The sequence below is a fragment of the Vombatus ursinus genome, unplaced genomic scaffold, assembly GCF_900497805.2.
Source record: "Vombatus ursinus unplaced genomic scaffold, bare-nosed wombat genome assembly UNPS02014874.1, whole genome shotgun sequence".
In the NCBI taxonomy this organism is placed as follows: Eukaryota; Metazoa; Chordata; class Mammalia; order Diprotodontia; family Vombatidae; genus Vombatus; species Vombatus ursinus.
Window position 1 is genome coordinate 13966476 of NW_020954652.1, and position 19700 is coordinate 13986175.

The 19700-nt window shown below is 37.8% G+C and overlaps 1 protein-coding gene across 1 annotated transcript in view; it reads right to left on the minus strand.

Moving 5' to 3' along the window:
* Window positions 1-19700, minus strand: part of ACSS3 (acyl-CoA synthetase short chain family member 3) — a 232852-nt gene that overhangs the window by 89868 nt on the left and 123284 nt on the right. Inside the window, exon 8 of the mRNA XM_027842539.1 lies at window positions 3839-3990. Coding sequence (XP_027698340.1) covers window positions 3839-3990 — 152 coding nt within the window. The remainder of the gene's footprint in view (window positions 1-3838; window positions 3991-19700) is intronic.

The window sequence follows — 19700 nt, forward strand, 5'->3', positions numbered from 1 at the left end:
TGAGTTTAAGTGGCTTGCCCATGGTACCATAGCCAGTATTGTGTCAGAAGCAGGAATTGAACCCAGGTCTTTCTGATCAAGCTGGTTTTCTAACCTCTATACCACACTTTCTCTTATAAATACAGTAAGATTAATTTTTTTTGAGGCAATTGGGGTTAAATGACTTGCTCAGGGTCACACAGCTACTAGGTATCTGAAGCAGGATTTGAACTCAGGTCCTCCTGACTCCAGGGCTGCTGCTCCATCCACTTCACCATTTGGCTGCCTCTAAGATTAATTTTTTTAAGCATCTTAGGTTATGATGTTGTTTTTCATCTTCACCCTTAAAGATTATTAAAAATAAGATCACAATTTAGGTGTTAGATTTTCTCAGAAATGGAGGCAGGGAGAGGTCAGCACAGATAATGATTTGAGGTTCATTCCACCTTTGTGGCTCCATGATCCCATTACAGTTCCATAATTTGAGGGCTATAATTAATATTATGGGAGAATCTAGATGGCACCGTGGATAGAGCACTGGATTTAGAATCAGGAAGACTCATTTTCATGAGTTCACATCCAGCCTCAGACACTTAGTGGCTATGTGAGTCTGGGTAAGTCATGACCTTGTTTGACTCAGTTTCTTTATCTGTAAAATGAACTGGAGAAGGAAATGGCAAATCACTCCAGTATCTCTGCCCAGAGAACCCCCCCAAATAGATCAAAAGAGTTGGACATGGCTGAAATGATTGAACAACAGTAACAAAATAATATTAACATAGTGTTCATTTAGGAAATGCTTGGGTAAAAACTATGTAGTTGACACAGACCCTGCTTTTGCAAAGGATACTTTTGGTGGGGGGAGGGGAGGTATTCTCTATAAATAATAGAAATATATATAAATCAACACAGAGGAAAACAATACTGTTCATCAGATGGGATGACTTCACTTACTTGGACACCTATCTTAACCTACTCAACTACACATAGGGTGTGTTCATGGGTGAGTAGGAGTGAATCAGAAGAGCCAATATAACTTTCTGATGGTACATAGGCTAGCCATACTCAAATAGATCTTTAGCAAAAAAATCACTGAGAACTAGATTTGGGGGGGGGGGCTAATTGGGAGGAGGGAAAATAGTGACCTATTAAGGGAAAAGGGATTTGAGAGGATGTTAAGGTGTTTAATATTAGAGTTAATATTTAATAGTTGTGCATTGGCTTAGTGAAAAGAGCATTAGATTTGGAAGAGAAGGAACTGGGCTCAAATCTTGGCTAGCCAGATACTAGCAATGTGATCTTAGATAACTCACTTATCCCTTTGAGATCTAAATCTGAATGCATGATTCTTCTCTGAATATCAGTAGATTCATTCAGACTTCCTTCAGTCCACCACTCAAAATGAATATTTCCCAAAGCTGAGCTGAATCTGCCCTGATAATATCACAGAGCCACCAAAATACCCCATATTATTCCCTCAAAAACATTATTCCAACCTCCCTTCTTTAAGAAAGAGCTGCCAAAGAATCTAATCCTTTGGTCTGCAATTTAAAAGATCATTTCATTCAGGGAGTATCTTTTTGACATGAGATGGTTATTGGATTCTCTATGTCTCATTTTCTGATATTAATAACCGACTTCAAAGAGATGCTATGAGAACTGAAGTTTGGAAAGTGCTTTGAAGATATAAACAGCTATAATCACCCTTCAATGTACATATTATTAAACTGAAATGGATGGGGAAATCAGCCTCTAAAATAACAGAAAGATAATCAACATATGCAGAAATATTGTTAGAAAACAAAAGGCAATCTAATCCTGCTTTATGGGCAAGACTCAGCAAATTTTCATAATTTTATAGTGATTTTCAGTATTTTATCTAAATATATTAGGTCAAATAATAATCTCCCTATGCAAATTACCATCAAAATTTCAAAACCTACAAAGATAATTTAACACATATATGTATACACACACATACACACATATGTATGTATTCACATTCACACACAGTGGGGACCTCTCATTGAAAGAGAAGCTGTGCAGCATAGGGGATAGAAACTATAATCTAGGATTTCTGTTATTGTTGGTCCTTCATTCTCAAAGATGACCAGTGATGTCAGGAGGGTGAGGTCTTGGCTTACAAGTGAACTGGATTTAAGGGAGACAGAGCTGTGCAAAGTCATCAGCCCTACTCTCTCCTCCAGGGTCATCAGAGTCAGGAAGATGAGGATTCAGGACTGTCTCTGACACATACTGGCTGTGTGACTCTGGACAAGTCAATGAACCCCTCAGGGCTCTAGCCAACTCTCAGATCTATGATAATCCCTGTAAAGAGCTTTGCAAACCTTAAAGCTCTATATAAACATTAATTGTTGTCTCTATTCTTCATCTTACATCATTCTTCTCATCTTTTTCATGGAGTAAGGATGGGGACTGCACCTGTGACTTTATTGCTGTAAGAAACTTCCAGGTGAGGAGGTTTCCTCCACAATGCAGCTTGGGACCTTCTTTGTCTTTTTTTGTTATTTCAGTAGTGTCCAATTCTTTGTGAGCCCATTTGGGGTTTTCTTGGCAAGGACACTGGAGCGGTTTGTCATTGCCTTCTCCAGCTTATTTTACAGATAAGAAAAATGAGACAAACAGGGCAAAGTGACTAGGGTCACACAGCTAGTAAGTTTCTGAGGCTAGATTTGAACTCAGGAAGACGAGTATTCCTGACTCCAGGACTGGCACTCTGCGCACTTTGCCATTTATCTGCCCCTCTCAATTGTATGGGAGGAATAATAGTAGTACCTACCTCCCAGGATGGTTGTGAGCATCAAATGAGATATGTTTAAAGTGCTTAGCACAGTGGCTAGCCTGTAGTATTTAACAAATGCTTATTTCTTTCTTTCCTTCTTTCCCTCTTCCCTCTGTCCCTCCCTCCCTCTTTCCTTCCTTCCTCCTCTTCTCCCTTCCTCCCTTCCTTCCTGTTACTGATTGGCATTGGTGGGAGCTCAGATTCCCAAGTACAGTTCAGACATTGTTGCACTTAGTGCTTTAATAGAATGCTCCTATGGTTTAAGAATGATAATGATAAGCAGGGGATAGTCCAGAGAAGGACAATCAGGATGATGACAGACTTTGAGGCTTTGTCACATAAGGATCAATTGAAGGAATGGGTGAGTTTATCCAGGAGAAGACAAGACTCAGTGGGGTGGGGAATTTAGTAGCTATCATCATGTATCTGAAGGGCTATCACATGGAAACCTGCCTTGACTTGTTCTAGGACCAGCAGCAATGAATGGAAGTTATATGGAAGCAAACTACCTCCTAATTAGGGCTGTCCCAAAGTGGAATGGACTGCCTCAAGAAATGGTGGATCTCCTTTCCTTGGAAGTCTTTAAGCAGGGGCGGGGTGATTACTTGGTTATGTCAAAATGGGAAATCCTTTTGTATCTGGTTTGGACAAGGTGGTCTCTGAAGTCCCTTACAATTATCAAAATCTATGATTCTATGATGAAATCATAGGTCTGATTCCCTCTCCCTCTCCAACCCCCAAAGTCAGTCACAGTCCAAACAGCAGAGCATTTCTTTTTGTGAAAGAGAAAGCCTTCCCCTATTCCCACTAACTTTCAACTCTTGTTGAAATGATATTATATCAAGGGGTGATATTAGATGAAGCAATCCCATAAAACATTTTGATATCCATGCTATACTCTTCCATTTTAAAGCTATCTCTTGAATAGTCAATCCTAAGAACATTCAGACTATTTTAGCTCCACCCATAGAGGTACTCAAGCTCCTCAGAACATAACCCTTTCACTGCTTCAGATCTTGGCTTTGATTGTGACTTGTCCCAGTATCCTTACTTCACCTTGTCAAAGAGTACTGCTTCCCCAGAGCTGCCCCAGGGTCCTGCTGACGGATGGCTCTAATTGCAGTTGGTGCTGTAAACAAGGCCACCACTCCATGCTCCGAGAGCACACGGAAGTAGGCCCCAGCATCTGGTGTTCCCACAGGCTTCCCCTGCAATGAGATTAATTAAAAATGTCACTGGATAAAAATAGCTCATATTTTCTTGACAGTTCAAGACTTGTGCACTTAACAGAGAAAAAGCAATTAAAAATGGTTTTCAATAAATCTGTATTCATTTTGTTTGTTTAAAAGATTCCATGCTTCCAGTATTAGTTCATATAATACAAATACACACTCCCTACCTACCTACCCCACGGGGCTGTTGTGATGAAAGCATTTTGTAAAGCTTAAAAATACTGCAGAAATATAAGGAATTTAAAGGTGGGCTTGAAAGCTGCCCTACCCCATTTTAGCTCTGATGCCTTAGCTGAGGGAGAACATCTTTTAATCAATCAAAAAATCTTAGACTGTTTTTCAAAGTCTGTCAAAGTTATTGGATGAAGTTTGGATGTTATATGGATGACACCATATACGAAGTGAGATTTTGTTACACACTCTTGGTCCTGTGTATAAGGACCGAATTAGCTTGAATGAAGAGGTTTTCCAGAGTTTGGAGCATATGGCTTTCTAGCATACCACTAAGAAATAAAAGGAGGACTCATATTTTTTTTCAATGAAGGGAAATATTCAGGAGGGTCATTGGCTCCACAAACACCTCAGAGCAGAGAACTCTGCTGCAGGAAGTTCTAAGAAAAAGTCAACTCTTACCCCAGCTTCCCATCCCGGTGCCTCTCTATCCACAGACAATATGTTACAAATGTATGTAAAAATCATTAAAAATGTATATGAGAGGCAACATGCAATAGTAGATTGAAAAAGCTGACTTGAAGAAACAAGATGACAGGGTTAAAGTCCAGCCTTTGACAGAGCCTTGCTGTGTGATCAGAGAGAAGTCAGCGAACCTCTCAATGCTCAGGCAACTCTCTAGCAGGGTAAGTTGAAGGACCATTATAGATCAGTAGCAATAAAAGCAATTTCCATGTCAGGAGTCTCTTATACCAGTAAACTCACAGACCGCCCCTTTCTCCCCACAAAAAAAGTTTGTATGTGTGTAAGAGATGTACACACACACACACACACATACACACACACACTCACACATGCTTCAATTAAGTTCCAAACTCTCTAAACAAAAGGCATCTAAAAAGACCTTTCTAAATCTATCATGGCAAAAATAAAAGCTTTTTTTTTTTAACTAAACAGAAAGTTATCACATTTAAAGAACTTCCCCCACCCACCCACCCGCAATCACAATTAACTACATCGATATTCTTTTTTTCTGTTTGCCAAGAACCTATGCCAATCACTTTCCAGGGGGTATTGAGTAAGAACTTTGATTGCTGAGAATTTCCATGTAAACACTTTTGCCATGGCAACAGTGAGAAATGATTTTAATCTCCTGGTACAAATCATGTAATAGAAAGGTAAAAAATTGGAAGTCCATGTTTCCTATGCACACGTTGATCAGCATAACGTTTTCAGATAAAAGTTTATACGCAAAGGAAATCAAGTGTTATATTTTTAATCATGGACAAGAAACCACAAGAGAAGCAACATAATGGAGAGAGAAGGCAGAGGACCATATTGTGAGTCATTGAGATCTGGTTTCAATTCCTGCCTCTGACTCACGCTCTTTATTTGTGAACACAAACAAATCACTGAACTCCGGAAGGACCCCATATAATTCTCCAGGACTTTAAGTTACAAAAGGATTGCTAGCCACATCAGTGAGGGAAGTTTCCACATCAGGAGTTCCTTGCCCAGAGTGATGCGATTTCAAGTTCAGATCTCTCTCCTTCACAACCAACAAAATGATCAAACTAAGGAACAATTACTCTATAAAGCTAGAAAAAATACTAAAATTCATTTGGGAGGGGAAAAAAGGTCAAGAATAATAAAGAAATAAATGAAAAAAAAGTAAAGGAAAGGGGCCTGGTAATACTAAATATCAAACTATACTACAAAGCTGTAATCATCAAAACTGGGTAGGAAGTAGAATAGTTGATCAATGGAAGAGATTAGGCTCACAATATTTAGAAGAAAATAAACAAAGTAGCCTAATGTTTGACAAATTCAAAGATCCCAGTTATTGGGACAAGTAACCGTTGGGAAAACTGGAAAGCAATATGAAAGACATTAGGCATAAAACATTGTCTCATATTGTATACTAAGAGAAGCTCAAAATGGATACGTAATTTAGACATACAGGGTGATATCATAAGCAAATTAGTAGAGCAGAAGTTACCTGTCAAATCTATGTATAGGGGAAAAATTCATGACCAAGCAATACATAGAGATGGTCATGGGAAGTAAAATGGATAATTTTGATTACATAAAATTTTAGTTTTTCCGTGAACAAAACCAATGCAGCTAAAATTAGAATAAAGGCAGAAAACTAGGGAAAAATTATTTGTACTAACTTTCTCAGATAAAGATCTCATTCCTAAAATATATAAGAAACTTAGGCAAAATTTTAAGAATAAGAATCATTCCTCAATTGACAAATGGTCAAAAGATATAAACAAAAAAATTTCAGAAGAAATCAAAGCGACCAATAGTCATATTAAAAATGTCCTAAATCACCAATAATTAAATAAATGCAAATTAAAACAAATATGAAGTACCACTTCACAGTCCATCAGATTGGTTATGATGACAAAAAAGGAAAATGACAAGCGTTAGCGGGGAAGTGGAAAAACAGATACCCTGCTGGGAACTAGTCCAACTGTTACAGAAAGCAACTTGAAACTACACCTGAAATGCTATTAAATTGTCTATATTCATCGACTCTGCAATGACACTACTATGAGTATGCCCAAAGAGTTCAAAAAATGAGGAAAATGTATAAAAATATTCATAACTACTCATTTTGTGGTGGCAAAGAACTGGAAACTGAGGGGATGCCCATAAATTGGGGAATGGCTGAACAAATTATGGTATATGAATATGACAGAATACTATTGTTCTGTAAGAAATGATAAAGGGGATGGCTTCAGAAGACAAGACTTGTATAAATTTATGCAGGGTTACATGAGCGGAACCAGGAGGACAATTTATATAGTAACAACAATATTACAAAGATAATCAGTTTTTAAAAGACTCAAAAAGTCTGATCAACTCAATGACCCATCACCACTACAAAGGTCTCAGGATGAAAGACATTATCTACTTCCAAATAGAGAACTTTTTAAAAATTGTATCGTTATGGAAAAACTTGTTTTATTCTATAAATAAAATAAAATTCAGAGTACAACCTAAAGTATATTTTCTTTTCTTTTTTTTTTTCTTTTGAACAGGCATAAATTTGTCTTGTATGACAATACATACTAGTAATTGGTTTTGTTTTTCTTGCCTTCTCAATGGATGGGGGGGAAGGGAAAGAGAGAACAGAACTGAAAAAAAAAATAGAATAAAAAAACTCTATGCCAAAATAAAAAAAAAAAAACATAACTCCTCCCAAAATAGGAAGTCACAAAAGTAATATAGTAATAAAGTGCTGAAATATTCAACTAATAATACTATTCAGATTCCATGGACAAATTAAATGTGAAGCCTAAAGATTCTGGTATGATGCAAGTTTTGGAAAGGCATGTATCCTATACTTAAACTGATATTTATATTTAGTTTATTAGAATGTTTTTTTTTTGTTTTGGTCCAAACATTATTTCATTAGTATAGAAAACTGCCAGGCAAGGAAACTCCCTTCACCAATCATAATAGGCAACTATTCTGCAGTATTTATTCCTAAAATGTTTCCTGTGGCACTGAAATGTTAAGTGATTGTTCCCATTAATATATTAATTTGAACATCAACTTATATTCATATGTCAGTGGAGATAGACATTCAAAAATAATTAGGTCTGAAGATATTCTAACAACAAAATTTATTTTGGTCCCAAGGATCCTTGCCAAAGCAAGGTTCCCTATCACGCCTAGCCATTCTTATTCCTGCTGCTCCTTCCCAAAATTAAGCTAAACCAATTGAAAGTATCTTTTCAGCAATAAAGTGTTTTCTCCTGAAATGCCAATTACATGGAAACCACATGGAAATAAAAGTGAAATGAGAAGTGGGATACATGTTTGAATCATAGATCTTGATCTGGGAGGGATCTTTAGAGGTAATTTTACAGCTGATCAGAATACTGATTAAGTCCCTTGTTCAAAACAGTAAATAGAACAGTCAGAATTCAAACTTGGATGCTCTAAACCTAAAATGAGCACTCTCTATCCTCCATCATGCACACTCATTCCCCATCCTAAGCAGGACAATGTGCCCCTCCCAACTCTACTTTTTGGTAAAAAAATAAAGTTAAGTTGATTTATTCCCAGTACCCTTGAACAACTGCCCTCATCATTTAAGTGCTCAGTTTCCTCACCTATAAGACGAGAAGGTGAGAGGAGAGTATTACGAAGGTCTCTTCTAGATATAAATGCTATGACCCAGTTATATGTACTTTTGTTTCTTTCTTTCCTTGGTTCTTCTTCTCTCCTTCCTAATTTCTTTCCTTTGTTCTTTTCTTTTCTACTTTCTAGTTTCCTTCCTTTGCTCTCTTCTCTCCTTCCTCCCTTACCAACTTCCGTCTACTAATAAATCAATCAATTAAGGCATAAACTAGGTACAAACAAGTCTTTTTAAAAAGTATAATATTCTGTTTCTCCCTAATTACATGTTAAAGCAATTTTAAACATTTTTTTTAAGTTTTGAGTTCTAGATTTTATCCCTCTCTCTCTCCCCTCCCTCTCCTTTGAAACAGTGAGCAATCTGACATATGTGAACAATTGTTTAATGAATTTCAGAGCATTGAATCACTTCAAACTACTGGATGAAATCAACTGTTGCTACAGAGGGTAGAAAGAATTAGACATACTTCTGGACCTTAACATGTCAGAAAAGAAATTTAAGCAGAAAGGCCGTTAAGCTTCCAGAATATCTAGAAGAGACAGACCCCTTTGCACCTATATTAGAGGGCAGAGGGTGGGGGAGAAGTGACCCCACCCACCTACCCAATGACCAGAGGATAACTTTGTGAACCTCAGAAGGCCAATTTTTCAAACTCTGAATTTCTCATTAGTGTCAGTAGCGCATTCTCAGAAGCAGAACATGATGGCAATATTTGTGATTGTAACTGAGACACATTGAAGACAATAATCCAAACACACTGAGTACAGGCACGACCCTACAGTAGAAACGTTCCTTACAGCACTCCAGCATAGAGTTGTATCAAAGGAGAAATTCAGGAGGATCCTATGAAGGTTGAAAAGAGTTTCTAGAATTCAGAAACTTTGAATTTACCCCCTGGACCTACTGAGTTCATTCTACCAAGAGACCTTGTCTGACAGATGAAAATGTGTCTCTGGTTTGGGGAACACTGTTTTTACCGTACCACCTCAGCTAATTAACTCTGCCTGGTTATTTGATAATATAGTGGGAAACACACTGGATGGGACTTCATGAGCAATAGTACTTGAGAATCACATCCTCTTAGGGTGATGCTCTAGAATCCTGAGGAGTGAAGTGGTCAGATGCGCTCTGGAGAACCACTCCTGGCAAGATGAGCAGGAGTTAGGGAAACAGACCAGAGGAACACTACACTACTTTCATTCTTTACCTCTCTTCTCTCCTTTTCCCTTGTGCATCCTCTGTTTGTCTCTCTGTCTCTGTCTTGAGACATACACACAATGCACAGCTGTGTGAAACATATTTTATTTATCATAGATAATCCCAAGGAACGTAATTACACACAATTATTTATTTGTAGCCTACTGTTTCCATAAATCAAAGACATGTTTCTTTTTCTCCTCATCCAAGTCAATAGACTAACATACTATAATCAAACTGACCATTATAATCAGACCCCAAATATTTATTTTTTACTTCTGAATTTGCTTATGTTAAATGTATCACTTTCATTATCTTTCAATCACAGCCTTTAAGCCGACAGAGATTAAAAATACTTCCATATCTCTTACGTATCCTGGGGCCTACAGACTCTTTTAGTACTTGGAAGTACTCATTTTTATTTGGAAGATCCAAATATCATGGCTAAGTATTAATCAGAATCAAGTCCTTCTATCAAAATTTCTCAAATAAATTAAACAAACTGAGATATTTTACGGGAGTTTGATCTCTGCTGGAAAAGGTATTAAGCAAATTTTGAGTCATGTGATCATGGGGGCAAAGATAACACCCACATTATAAGATAACACTCAGTATTTATAAAGGAATTGTATTCCACATGGCTATGTACATAAGACAGGTGATTTAGTGTTCATTGGCTTTTTAAAAATGTTAATTCAATATTAAAGTTCATATTTATCCAGAAGCTTCTACTAAGATGGAAAGGCTTTGATTATGATTTCAGTTCAAGCTTCTGTCTACTCTTCAAAGACCAGTCTTGCTAAGCACACAGAGGTTTACGACCAGCAGGTTGGCAATAACTCAATGAATTATTTGGCTTAACAGTTAAAAACCCCAAATGGTCCTTAATCCTTTCCATCTAGTTAATCCATCAGTACAAATATCTTGGACAGGTGCCGCAGATGGATGATAATCTGGGCTCAGGATTGAACAGAGAGAGGATAGTGAACTGGAGTGCACTTGGGAAATCATGGGGTTCTTCCAGTGATCACATGATTTTTTAAAAAAATCCAATTTTTAAAATGTCAATATTCTCTTTTCAATTTATTTTTAATTAATAAAGTCTATTATCTCTCCCTCCTTCCCCTGCTCCACTATTGAGAAAAAGTAGGGGAAGACTTTGTAATAAATATGAATAATAAAGGAAAATAAATTTCCCCAATGGCAATGACCAAAACAACGACAAACAAAAAAACATGTCTTATTCCATACCCTGAGTCCGTCACTTCTCTGTCACAAGTTAAGTAGTATGTGTCATCATGGGTCTTTTGGAATCACAGTCATTTTTTGTGTTAATCAAATTTCTTGTGTAATTCTTTATGACGTTGTTATATTATAAATTGTTCTCCTGACTGGAGAACTGTAAATTCACACTCTGGAAAACAATCTGAAACTATGTTCCCATGCATACGCTTTTACCCAGTAATACATAGATCTATAACTGAAAGAAAACAAAGAAAAACAAAGCCAATCTGTGTGTGCTAAAATATTTGGAGCCCCTGTTTTCTGTAGTAGCAAAGAACTAGAAACTAGAGTGGTCACATCTGTTGATGAATGTGCTGAACATACAATATATAATTATAATGGAATACTATTGAGTTATAAGAAATGATGAAAGGGATGGTTGCCGAGAGACTTGGGATGATTTTATGAAGTTACGCAGAGTAAAGGGAAAAGCATCATTATTCTCTAGGGGGTGCTATATGACTAAGAATTATAGGACACCTTGATGATGATCAACACTGAAACTCACCCAGAGGTCAAAGGACAGATAGATGAGAGGAGACAATAAGCTGCAGAACGTGACCAATGATGGCTCACATGCAAAAAAAAAAAAAAACCCAATAAGACACTATTAAGGATCTGAATGGCCAGTCCTCCCACCCGGCCATGTGGCAAAAATGAGAGATAATAAATAGAGTCCCAGTGTTAAGGTGTTTTGTTTTTAGTCATGTCCAATTCTTTGTGACCCCAATTGGGGCTTTCTTGGAAGAGACACTGAAGTGGTTTGCCCTATCCTTCTCCAGTTCATTTTACAGATGAGGAAATTGAAGCAAGCAGGGTTAACTTGCCCAAGGTCACATGGCTAGTAAGTGTCTGAAACCAGATTTGAACTCAGGAAGATGAGTATTCCTGGCTCCAGGCCTGGCAGTGTATCCACTGTACAACCTAGCTGACCTTAGTGTTATAGTAGCATCCATGGAAAAAAAATATGTATGTGGATATACACATGAGTGTATACATGTATGTATATGTATGTGTGTGTGTGTGTGTGATGAAATCTTGGCTCCATTCATGAAACTGGGGTTCTTAATTTTTTGTGCATCATGGACCCCACTGGCAGTCTAGTGAAGCCTATGGACTCCTCCTCAGAATAATGTTTTTAAAAGCATAATACAACACATATAGGATTTTGAAGGAAATCAATTATATTGAAATATACATATGTACATACACATGCATATATTAAAGTTCATGGACTCCAAATTAAGAACTAAGTAAGATCCATATTTCTCTTCCAGTACAAAATAGTGATATCAAACTACAAAGCATGCCTGAATTTCACTAAATGTTGGGGACAGGTAGGGATAGGATGAATCAACAACAAATATTTTTGTTGTGAATATATTTCATGGATTATAGATACAGAATAAGGAGGAACTTTATACATCACCTACTGCATTCCCCTTGGGTTATACATGAGGAAACTGAGGCTAAGAGAATCATCTAAGTGACTTGCCCGAGTTCACACAGTGAGTGTTAGAGTCAGGATTTGAATCCTGGTCTTCCTGGCTCCAAGTCTAATACCTCATCCTTTATGCAGCATTTGGAACTATGACCCACTTGAACTTGGAGGGAGGGGAGACAGAGAGAGACAGAGACAGAGTGACTTAAACACAGGGACAGAGAGAGCAAGGTAGAACCAAACCAAAAAGAGCGAGAGTCAAAAGAAGGGAGAAGAGAGAAGAAAAGAGGGAGAGAAAGACAGAAGTAGAACCAGAAATGAAAGACAGAGTAAGAGAGAGAGGGAACCAATCAGAGAAAGAGAGAAAGCAACTGAAAAGGTGGTAGACGTCCCTTCCTCAGTGGCATAAGCAGAATCTGCGTAACTATTTTTCACATTACAGGGGATTGGATTGGAAGGTGGCTGATATTCCTCCCAACTTCACATTCCAAGATTCTGTAGAGCTTTTTGCAAGCCTTAAATGTCTCATTATTATATATCCACATGGGTCTTTTCCATGTCATGAACTGCCTTTGATTAGTTTTGAAAGCAGACCAGCCTCTCCATCACTCCCCAGGATGGCCCCTGGCTGCCTTACCCTACCACCCAGCAAGCTAATATGTTATTGGAGGATGGCATGGTCTGAACTTGTGATTTGGAGAAACACTCTCTACCAGATCAGATCAGCAACTATCCAGCAACTTATAGTTTTAGACCATTACCTGGGATACTGAGAGGTTAAGTGATTTGTTCAGAATCATGAAGCCAAAATGGGAATTTCATAGATTGAGAAGTGAAAGGGACCTCAGAGGTCATCTAGTTCAACGCCCTGTCCTGACAGATGAAGAAACTGAGTTCGAGAGAGGTTAACTGATTTTCCCTGAGATCAGCCATACTCTATCCAGTATTCCATGCAGCAACTCTTGGTTATAACAACAATTCGCTTTTGGGGGGAGGGGAAAGATTGTATAAAACATTCCATTAATGGATTCGTTTTTGTAAAACCAATATTGGTACTCCTCTTCACCAGTATTAATGATTAAACACAGACTGCATTAAAAACTATAAAATCAACAGCTAACTTAGAGAAGAAATCTTATTTTTTCAATTATTCCTCCCTTCCTCAATAAATATCTGACTCCACGATCAAGAGAGGAATGATCATTTCCTGGCACAACAACTCTTCAAGATAGAAGGATGAACTGTTACAGCAGATACTTGCTAATGTGTTATGTAAAGTATCTAGAAGATTCCTAACTCTGTCCTACACATCAGAGGCAATAGACTATAATAGATAGTTGGCTGCAGAGCTAAGTAGACCTTAGTTAAAATTCCATTTCTGGTAGATATTGGTGCTATGACCTTAGGAAAATCACTTAACCTCTTTGTGCCAGAGGCAACTTTCTAGTATTATAAGTTGCAAGCAGCTACTGGCCAGGTCTTATAAAGAGGATTCTTTTCTGGGAGCTCCCTAAGCCAATGAAATCACAAATCTACCCCCTTTCCCTAGCTCACAATACTAGCTGTCTGACTTGCTGTTCAGGAAACACCCCTATATTAGGGACACTCATAAAGTTTCTCTTATTTTCTTCCTCTCCTCTTTAAAGTACCAGCCTTGATAATATTGGAATTGAGGTGAGTCTGTAGGTAACCTCTTACCTGTTCTTTCCATTCTAGAGACCAGTCAATATTTATCCAGAATGATAAAGTATCATTTAGAAGGGACCTCAGAGACCATCTGATACAGCCCATCTTCAAAAAAGGAATAAATTCCGTACCAACAATGAGGTCTTCCAGTCATGGATAACATACTACCACCTCCACGGGTAGCCCACTCAATAATTTTGGAAGTTTTTCTTTTTTTCAAACCTCAGTCTGCACATCTGTAACTCCCCTGCAAGGCTCCTGGTTCTGCTCTCTGAAGTCAAGCAGGCAGCCCTTCAAATGTTTGAAGGCAGTTACCACAAATCCCCTAATTCTTCTCTCATAAGAGTGCATATGTGATTTGGTAGCAGCAAGGAGGGGGAAAAGACCAGCCCTAAGCGCACTCTTAGATGGGATCCAAGTCCTTTACTTAGAGCTCCCCATCATTTCACTACAGATTAGTTGATCAGTTCATAATTTGACTTTTTCTTCTCTTTCTTCCCCCTGGCAGTTCCTCAGAGTCACAGAGATCTGACCAAAGGGTAGTTCCTTTGACCGCAACAATACCTAACATAGTCCTACTGAGACATAGGACCCAGATACAAGATCTCTACCGTTCTTGGTCTTCCGATCTTCACCATCAACTTGATCACGATGGTAGCCCTCAGTCTCGGGACAACTCAGGGTATTACTGATCCACAGCTCATTTTGCCTTTCCCCTTATTTTCCTAAAACAATTGGCAATCTTATTTAGACACTGAGTGAATATCGTCATTTTAACATGCTTTAGCCACTACTTCCTTCTCCTCTGGTTAATAAGACATATTTTTATCTTCCACAAAGGGATAGTCACGTGGCTAATTAAAACCAGCTTCAGGGACCTCTCTTTGGGAGGTGTCACGATAAATAAAGGTTCTTTAGCATTATCAACCACCAAAGGAGGTCGAGTTCCTTATTAGTCTAATGAGCTCTTGATTGATTAATGGACTGACTAGAGTCAGAGGACCTAGGTGGCCATAGGCATGACACTTTTCTTCCCTAGGCCTTCCTGTAAAATGAGGGAATTGGATGAGGTGACCTCTAAGGTTCTTTCCAATTTATATTCTATGATCCTAAAGATCATAGGGGTAGCTAGGCGACACAATGGATAGAGTGCTAGGCCTGGAGGCAGGAAGACCTGAGTTCAGCCTCAGACACTTAATAGCTGTGTGACTCTGTGCAAGTCACTTAACCCTATTTGCCTCAGTTTGTTCATCCATAAAACAAACCAGAGAAGGAAATGATGAACTATTCTAGTATCTTTGCTAAGAAAACCCCAAATGGGATTACGAGTAGAACATGACTGAAAAATGACTAAACAATAAAGACCAGAGCCTAATTTTCACTTCCATTAATATCTTCCTGGGAAGGGTCTGAAAGCCATTTCTTTTTCTCTAAGAACCCATGGCCTACTTCATGACAATGGTACAGCCCATCTCTCAACACAGAGGAAGTAGACATAGAAGTAATATGATTTAGTGGAGACAGCATAGGGTTGCAGTTGAGGAAGACTTTGATTGTTGGATTCACCTGCCTCTTGACCTTAGCAGGATCATAACTAAAGGCCGAGAACATAACCAGGCCATCCTTTGTACTTCCTTACATAATTTTTTGCACCATTTTTTTACATCATATTTGTAAATCTTGTCTTCACAAGTAGAGTACAAGCTCTTGGAAGGCAACTCAAGGGATTGTACCTTGTCTTCATTCCAAGTTCTACACAAAGTCTCCCACATCTTTGAATACATTAAAAAATACATAATAAACACTACTGGTTGTCTTATCCAAGACAAAAAACATACTTACCTATTCTGTCTTCTAAAAAAGAGGAGAAAAAAGCCAGCCAAACAAACCCAATAGGGGGAAAATAAAAACAAAACTCAATAAGTAAATATATTTGAACAACTAACCATATGAGGAGGTAGAAAGAAGCTGGCATCAGCTGCACAATTTTCCAATTTCAGAAATAGATCAAATTATATAGCCAATATCCGGGCAAAACCCGAGTCATCAGCTTCTATTCATGTTCCTACTAAAGGACAGATTTTTGGTATTACTGGCAACCAAAAAATAAACCCTGTCTCCTGCATTACATTATAATAAAAGGTACCCCCTTTCCCTGGGTCTATGCCTCTATTTATTGTGTTAGTTAAAATTCACTATATGCAGAGAGTTGCCACGCAATTAAGAAAAGTCAATCATGCAGATCACTACTGGGAATTGCAATGGAAATGAATAGACACAATTGTCAGTCTTAAAGATATTACTGTGGAATTTGGGGGTGGGGGGAATAGGACAAACCAGTGAAAATATAAAACTTTTGACAGCTAAGTAGAACAGTGGATAGAGCACTGGACCTGAAGTCAGGAAGATATAAGATCGAATCCAGCCTCAAACACTTACTAGCTAGGAGACCCTGGGCAAGGCACTTAACCTCCGTCTGCCTCAGTTTCCTCATCTATAAAATGAAGATAATAACAGCACGTACCTCCCAGGGTTTTTGATGAGACAATATTTGTAAAGCACTTTGCAAACCTTAAAGGGCTATATAAATGCTAGCTATTATTAATGTTAACAAAGAATGCATGTAAATATATGCTACGTGAATAACGAATTGTATCCTATAGAGATATTGAGAATGAATGGCCATATCTAGAAGAAACTTCTTAGACAAAACATCAATATTGAGCAGGGAGAATGGCTTATATATGAATTAAATTTCAGAAATAGTTATCAGTTCATATATTCTTTCTTTTCATTTATTTATTTAGGTAAGACTACTCGGGTTAAGTGACTTGCCCAGGGTCACACAGTTGAGTAAGTGTCAAGTATCTGAGACCAAATTGGAACTCAGGTCCTCCTTACTCCAGGGCCAATGCTCTATCTACTGTGCTACCTAGCTGTCCCCCTCTGTTTCTTTATAAGACTTATCTAAGCACTCAATTTAAACTGTCTCTTTCTATATCTGGCCACTCAGCATCCATGGTATCCTGTAGTATACAAACATTTATCTATATTTATATAATACATAATACAATATTCATGTCATACATTACATGCAAATGTATCATAATGAAATACAACTATTACATTACAGATTTATGTCACATCATATTAATATTATTTTGAAGGTGGCACAGTGGTTAGACCAGACCTTGAGTCAGGAAGATGAGTCTTCCTGAGTTCAAATCTGGCCTCAAACACTTACTAGCTTTGTGACCCTGGGTAAGTCACTTAACCCTGTTTGCCTCAGTTTCCTCATCTGTAAAATTAGCTGGAGAAGGAAACGGCAAACCCCTCCAGTATGTCTGCCAAGAAAACCCCAAATGGGGTAATGAAGAGTTGGGGATGACTGGAAAAACAACTGAGTATTATGTTTTACCTGGCACTGTACAATGGGTCACATAATATTAATATAGATAAAGGTGTGTGATATAGGCAGGAAAAAAACCAGAAAGAAAGGCATAGGTACACAGTCCTACTCCAGAGAGGGTAATTACAAAGATCAAGTGAGTAGAGAAGCTTCTATATGAGGAAAAATGAAAAAAAAATGTACTCATCCAATTGGGAAAGATAAAACTTAAAATAATATTAAAGCCTAGGAAGTTATGACATTGGTGAACACAGGCCCACTGATGAGATCCCAGAACACCAGAATCAGAAGGTGTTGCTATGCTTTTGAAAAATGAAAGAAGTAGATTTGGGACAAATAAAAGGAAGCATAGTACCTATTTACCCAGCAGGTACTATACATGGAAAATTTACTGGTCCCAGTTACTTTAAACAAAATATAAGAAAGTAAAAAGAGTACTATATCCTTATATTGTGAGAAGGATGCCAAGGAAAGCAATGTACCAGCTCTCCAATAAAAGGTCACTTGGTATCAGAAGTACCATATCAGAGGCAGAATCAGGAAAGGGGTAGACAGAGGAGGAAAATAGATGCAATCCTGCCTGACTTGAGTTTTTGAAAGATATGACACTGGCTGTAGATTGGGAAGGCAACTTATTAAGGGCCTTAGAGTTAGTGATGACGAGTTTTAATTGACAACTATCAGAGATGAGAAGAAATTACAGGAGCGTCATTTAAGGGGGAGGTATATTGTTTACAAGTGAGTAAGAAAGAAAGAGGTCAGGGGTTGAAAAGTTACAAAATTAAAAAGCATTACTGTTGAAAGGATCTTAAAGATAACTAGTCCAAGCCACACGTGGAAGAAAAAAATTCTTCTAAAACATATCTGATTCATCCAGCTTTTGCTTGAAGACCTCCAGTAGGTAGAAACTCAGTACTTCCTGCTTAAAGCAGAAAATTCCGTTTTGGGCTAGCTCTAATTATTTTTCCTTGAAAGAAGCCAAAAGTTGCCTCCCTTGAAATTTTCACCTCTTGTCTCTAGTTCTACCCTTTAAGGTGAAATGAGGCACGTCTAATCTTTCATCCATGTGACAGCCCTAAAAAATTCTTAGATACATTTCACCCTAAGCCTTCTGTTCTCCAGGCAAAACACTCTCACTTTCTTCAACTTTTCCCCCCTATGACATCAACTTGAGGTCATTCAGCATTCCTATTTGTCCTCACGAGATGTTGAATCATAGAGTATGTCCTCTGGGTCTTCTTCATCTTTCCAAGCTGCAGGTTGTTATTGTTATCATTGTTGTTGTTTGTCCTTCATTCTTGAAGAGGGCCATGACACCAAGGAGTTGATGCCATAACATGTAAGTGAGTTGGATTTAAGTGAGGGAGGGCTGTGCAAAGTTATCGGCCTCACTTTCTCCTGCACAGCCATCTGGATCCAGTGAAAAGATATAGATCAGCATGGAGATTGCCCTGGATGCGATGGGAGCCAAGCTGAAGGACAAATAAAAGGAAGTACTCCCCTGTGTACACAACAGGTATTAAACATAGAGAATTTAGTGCTCCCTGTCACTTAAGTCAAAAATATAAGAAAGGAAAGGAAGGAAAACACATCTATATCCCCATATTTTGAAGATGATGCCATGGAGAAAGTAACCTATTTTCCATCAAAATGTCACTGAAAACTTCAATTTTCAAATGAACCAATCAACAAGCATTGATTAAGCACCTACTAAGTTCCAAGCACTGTGCTAGATGCTGGGGATAAAATCTCTCCTCTCCAGGAGCTCACATTCTAATGGGGGAGATAACAAGTAGATGTATAAGTATATGCGTAATTAAAATAAAGAGAATAAATACAAATCCGTACAAAATATATTTGCATTTATATTACAAGATATTTTCAATGTAATTGCCCCCCTTCCTTCTGCATGCAAAAACAAAACTTAATTAATAAAGCTTAAGTAGTGCCCAGAACCACTCTTGGAGGTGTGCCTTATCATTGGTAACTCTGTTTGGGTATAGAACTTAAACTTAATCCATACACAATATACCTAGAGACCTACAGCATTATGCAGAAATATATTAACGTTGGAATACACATTATACACTAGAAAATGAAATCTACACATGATCAATACTTCTCTGGTAATATCACTTCTGTGTTATAATAGAAGATTTTTTGTGACGTTTGAAACTTGTATGTCACATACCATACATGTGTTGCATAGCTTTGACTACAGTTGTGGTATGCCCATTTTCATCTGCAAGTAGTTAAGTATGCAAACCAGGTATAATCTTTGATAATCTCCAATTTATTTTATATATATATATGTGTATATATATATATATATATATATAGAG